Source organism: Salmo salar, chromosome ssa20 (assembly GCF_905237065.1).
Source record: "Salmo salar chromosome ssa20, Ssal_v3.1, whole genome shotgun sequence".
NCBI classification, from domain to species: Eukaryota; Metazoa; Chordata; class Actinopteri; order Salmoniformes; family Salmonidae; genus Salmo; species Salmo salar.
The window spans coordinates 22,230,745-22,236,744 of record NC_059461.1 but is presented as its reverse complement, the minus strand read 5'-3'; the positions used below and the strand labels follow the sequence as shown (position 1 = coordinate 22,236,744).

General features: G+C 41.4%; 1 protein-coding gene across 1 annotated transcript in view; it reads right to left on the bottom strand.

The window, feature by feature from the left end:
• Positions 1-1,995: 1,995 nt before the first annotated feature.
• The window catches only part of slc15a4 (solute carrier family 15 member 4), a 39,686-nt gene continuing 35,681 nt past the window's right edge, over positions 1,996-6,000 (bottom strand). The window contains exon 9 of the mRNA XM_014160265.2: positions 1,996-2,413. Coding sequence (XP_014015740.2) covers positions 2,259-2,413 — 155 coding nt within the window. The 3' untranslated portion in view covers positions 1,996-2,258. The remainder of the gene's footprint in view (positions 2,414-6,000) is intronic.

Genomic DNA, 6,000 nt, shown 5'->3' with positions numbered 1-6,000 from the left:
TTAACCCATACATGTCAATCATAACCACAAGTTAAAAAAAAAGCTATATAGCAAATGTCAAACACCAAGGCCCTAATCACAATTTTGAGTAATGTTCAATACAGTTTGAATATGGCACAATTCCTCTACAAGAAGAAAGGCTTTAAGAGCAAACAAACAAGTACAAACCAGATCAGTCAATAACAAGTCGATGAAGCCTCTAAGGTTTTTCAAAGTTGTGTGTCTGGGGGGTTTGTTTTAAATTGTTCATTGATCTATGATCAGAGTGAAAAGGCCACTCAGTTGTATAATGCCATACTTATCTGACAACAGGAGTGAGTTATTTGAGCAGCTTACATTAAATAATTGGTTTAAATGATTATAAATTACACCATTCGTATTCAAGGGCAACCTGACCTCTGCAGATAGAACAGGTTCAGACACAGTAATGATCACTTAAATAAGGTTACTGTACAATAAATAAACATTCAGATGAACTTGATCTCATGTGAGGATGTGTGAGTGTACAGTAAATGTACAGTACCAGTCAAAAGTTTGGACACACCTACTCATTCAAGGGTTTTTCTTTGTTTTACATTGTAGAATTATAGTGAAGACATCCAAACTGTAAAGAAATAACACATTTGGAATCATACAGTAAAAAAATAAAAAATAAAAAAGTGTTAAACAAACCAAAGAAATGTTATAACTGAGATTCTTCAAAGTAGCCACACATTGCCTTGATGAACGCTTTGCGCAATCTGGCATTCTCTCAACCAGCTTCAAGAGGTTGATCTATGTTTAAACAGCAAGATCCACGATGTATTTGTGTTAACAGGTGTGCCTTGTTAAGTTAATTTGTCAAATTTCTTTCCTTCTTAATCTGTTTGAGCCAATCAGTTGTGTTGTGACAAGGTATGGGTGGTATACAGAAGATAGCCATATTTGGTAAAAGAGCTTGCCATTTTATGACAAGAACAGCTCAAATAAGAAAAGAGAAATGACAGTCCATCATTACTTTAATACATGAAGGTCAGTCAATCCAGAACAAAGAACTTTGAAAGTTTCTTCAAGTGCAGTCGCAAAAACTATTAAGCGCCATGATGAAACTGGCTCTCATGAGGACCACCACAGGAAAGGAAGACCCAGAGTTACCTCTGCTGCAGAGGATACATTCATTAGTTACCAGCCTCAGAAATTGCAGCCCAAATAAATGCTTCACAGAGTTCAAGTAACAGACATCTCAACAACTGTTCAGAGGAGACTGCGTGAATCAGGCCTTCATGGTCGAAGTGATGCAGAGAAACCACTACTAAAGGACACCAATAAAAATAAGATACTTGCTTAGGCCAAGAAACACGAGCAATGGACATTATACCGGTGGAAATCGGTCCTTTGGTCTGATGAGTCCAAATTTGAGATTTTTTATTCTAACCGCAGTGTCTTTGTGAGACACAGAGGTGAACGGATGATCACCGCATGTGTGGTTCCCACCATGAAGCATGGAGGAGGTGGTGTGATGGTCTGGTGGTGCTTTGCTGGTGACACTGTCAGTAATTTATTTAGAATTCAAGGCACACTTAACCAGCATGGCTACCACAGCATTCTGCAGCGATACGTCATCCCATCTGGTTTGCACTTAGTGAGACTATCATTTATTTTTCAACAGGACAATAACCCAACACACCTCCAGGTGGTGTAAGCGCTATTTGACCAAGAAGAAGAGTGATGAGTGCTGCATCAGATGACCTGGTCTCCACAATCACCCGACCTCAAACAAATTGAGATGGTTTGGGATGAGTTGGACCGCAGAGTGAAGGAAAAGCAGCCAACAAGTGCTCAGCATATGTGGGAACTCCTTCAAGACTGTTGAAAAGCATTCCAGGTGAAGCTGGTTGAGAGAATGCCAAGTCTGTGCAAAGCTGTCATCAAGGCGAATAGTAGCTACTTTGAAGAATCTAAAATATTTGTTTAAACACTTGTTTGGTTACTAAATGATTTCATATGTGTTATTTCTTTATAGTTTGGATGTCTTCACTATTATTCTACAATGTAGAAAATAGTAAAAATAAAGAAAAACCCTTAAATGAGTAGGTGTGTCCAAACTTTGACTGGTACTGTTTTTTTTTATTGCATTAAAATGTAATAGTCTTACAAACCCATTGAGGAGGAAAAATAAAAACTCTATCCCATACCAAATCACAGAGGTGTTTTGGCATGAACCACTATGCACTAAGGCAGGTAGGGTGAAGTCAGATGGACATGGGTCAGTCCTGGGGTTAAGAGGGAGTGATGCCCAGCCTTTGGCTTCCTGCTCTACTACTCTTCTGTTTGTCGTATTTGACCGACACGATGAGGAAGACCAGCAGGGTAACACACTGGATCCCCGCTAGCAGGAAGAAGTAGTAGTTGAGCTGGGAGTCATTGATGTTACCTGGAAAGAGGGATGGAGAGAGGGAGATGGTAGGAACAGTGCCATTGTTATGACAGAATTCAAGTGCCACACCTCAGAAAGAGACACCACAAAAAGCTGTAGGGAGGAAGAGATGGGTCAAAATAAAGAGGCATATAGAAATTTTTAGAAATAAATGACAAACAGCAGTGGTTGATGCATCCTGCAGAGGGAAAAAGAGGTAGAGAGGGATGGGAGCATGACACCAACATCACAAAGCAACATTCCACATTAAAGGGATACATACAACTGTTCATTCGCATAACCTGGCAATGTCACATGGCAACGACAGTTGCTTTGTCTCCATGTTTAGCTCGTTCTTTTAAGAGAAATTAAATCTGTCTGAAGTGGCTTATGCTTGAGAAAAAAAAGACAGCTCTGTCAGTGTAGCTGGAAGCCACTTCTTGTCTTATTACTATGAGATGCTTAACGCAGTTTGACCCCACACTTCAATGATCATATGAATTGCATTATTGATTATCTGGGATTGAAGCATGAGAAAATAACAGAACATTCTGGACCCTCAGCTGTGAGGACAGGCAAGGAGTCTCAATACTATGAAAGGATTGTTTGTTTCCTTGGGGGAACGGATTCAATAACAAGGCGTAAAAACACAATGATGCGCACTTAATTGTTTGCCTTCATTCTGGCTTAGCGGATTGAAATAATGAGTTTGTGTCTCACGCTAGATTTGGATTGGAGATACTGGCATCGTATGTTATAGAAAAGCTATTTGACCGTTTACAGTACAAACACCATCTCCTTAACAAAGACCCGCAATAGAGCAACTCCGTAACCTTAAGTCATATCACCACCTTATAATCTATAATACTGTACTGTGAAAAAAAATCGTTTCAAACTGTCCATGATGACCCTTCTGTCTTCATGAGATATAAAATTGTCACCCTCCTTTCTCAGCTAACATCACCAGTCTCCGCAGTGCATTGTTATGAACAAGCCTCTTTCCGAGGTTTATGCTTGCACCCAGCTATTGCTGTCTGCTTCTGAATGCTGGCACTGCTGATTGGAGTGGTTGTCCCTATTCATCAAACAAACACCGGAGGGCAATTCTAAACAAAATCTAGCCCCCCCCCCACCCCCACCCACCCGCTACAGTTTCACATGAAGGGAAAAGCCGACAGCTGCACTAAATCAATGATTTTGCAAACTAAAACAGTGCTTTGTTTGACAATTGTGTTGGCGTTAGAGAAGCCTTCCACCCCTGGCCATGTTAAGCAGTGGTTTACTGGCCTTAATGTTTAACCAGCAGCACATCTGACGCAAATCACAGCTATTCTTTTGACGGCTTCCCAATCAGAGTACCCAGCATAGGGTTTTTCTCACGTTTATTAAAAAAGGGTTTGAGTTTATACAATAGGCACACAGCATGGCACGGTTTCTTAGCCCGGAAGGATACATGGGAGAACGGACAGCCCTCAGCTAGCTAGCCTACATACTGTATCTTCAAATGAGGAAGTCCAAAGCTCCAGGACAGTGTGCTGTCAAAATGCACCTATTAAGTTCTCCACGTGGGACTGTCACAGTGAATAACGACCTAGAGGAGGACCAGGCTTAATTTTAATTGGAGAAGGGGGTAATCCCACAGAAGTCTTGTCATTTCCCATGGTGAGGGTGGGCGGCGCGGGCGGGCTGGGAGAGAGTGAACAGGGAGAGTGGTCTGACGGCCCTCCGAACCCTGGGGTTCAGAGACCGTCCAATTATACTGGTCCATCCAGAGCTGGGGGCCCCGGGAGCCAGGAGAACACAAGGACTCACACAGTCACCATGTACACGACAGGGGGAAGAGGTCAAACTCACACATGATACTGGTGCGGTCATCAACATGACCCCAATTAACCAAGGGCTTGAACTTTTGACTGGACATGCTTTGGAATTTGCTGAAATCATTTTGACAATTTGAGTCACGAGGCATGACCAAAATATGACACTAATACATATACCGTTGGATTGCATATATATTTTTTTGTGTGCATAATTTTCACTAACAATTAACTTATTGGTGACAATACGGCCAAATACGCAAACCAATCTATACAAAGTTGTTCCTCCCTGGTAGGGAAGACTCTGTATAGTCTACCATCTGACCAGAGCAGTAAAAAGGAGACATGATTTAAAACGCAGTACCAAGACCCCTGATATCTCATTAATTTCCAAAACACAAAACCTATAAACTATACTCACTCAAAGCCTAAACTGAAAATAAATCACGCCTACAACTCAACAGATCGCTGCTAGCAGCACTTCACCAGGGGAGGCAGAAGACATGCAAGTTGGGATATTTTAACCGTAAAGAACCTCCAAAACGTAACGGAGGACTCACTCTGCAGGCCGTCTAAATAGTGTCCTTTGCAGTTCATCATACGATTGTTTTCACCTTTATATGAGTGGTGCAGTACTGCATCTCCTGTCACTAGCACATCTGAATCCATATCATATCCAAACCCAGAGATGTGTCTCACTGCCTCGGTCTGTGCTCTTTATGGATAATTGGAAAAGGAGAAGACCGGCAGGATAATGTTCACGGGGGGGGGGTTTATGCCGGCAGAGTCTGCTGCTTGCCTTTCAAATCGATAATTCGCTTTAACCGACACTCAGTCTGCAAGCACAGCCTTAATTAACACAAGGGAGTTGGCCTTAAGGAGAATGGGAGAGGAGAGAGGGCATGACAGAACTGCAGCTGAATAAATGCATGTTGAGGGGAAAGAGCCACCCGTTCATTGACCTTAATTGTGTAGTGTTTTATAGATTCAATAAACATCACCAGAGAATAAGTTATATAACTGGATCCTGAGAAATATCAGGGGACGACTGATGAAATCAAATGAAAATAAGTCTTTACATCTCAGTTTATGGAGTAGGTTTGAAAAATTGTGCAGGGTTTACATTTTTGTAATGGTACCTTCTTAATTTCATTATGTCTGCCTCTGCTTACCTCCTTCCCACTCATGCCTCCCCAGGGCCCACTTGGCTGGTAATTACAGCAGCAAAAACAAAACAAGGACTTGTTGTACAAACCATTAACGAACCCCATACATATTTGACAGGTATTTAGGGAACTCGATCGATATGGAGGAATGCAGCACTATCCAGAGGTGGGACACTGAAGGGAACTTCTATGTCTGTTTGCCTCTAACTGAATAATATTAGCCACCATGATGCATTCATTTAGGCAGAGAGCTGCTGCAATAATAACAACAACAACTGAAACACACAGACCTCCAATGATCTTCTGCCCCAGCTGTGGACATGAACATACTTTGTCTGACTTCCCTTTCTTGTACTGTAAAACTTCTGGATGGACTAGAGACGAAATGGAAGCAGTTGATCAATAATGAGTACCGGTAATTGTAAATACATTGATAACTATCTATCAATACCATTATTAACTTATCAATGGATAAATCACTACCCTGAACTCTGACACCATTAAAAGGAAAGAACAAGCGTCTGCTGCTAGATAGGCTGGAAATAGCATTAGTCAGTTGAAAAGCTGCCGTTTACAGTATTTAAAACATACATCTCACATTGATTATTCTTTCATTTAAAGA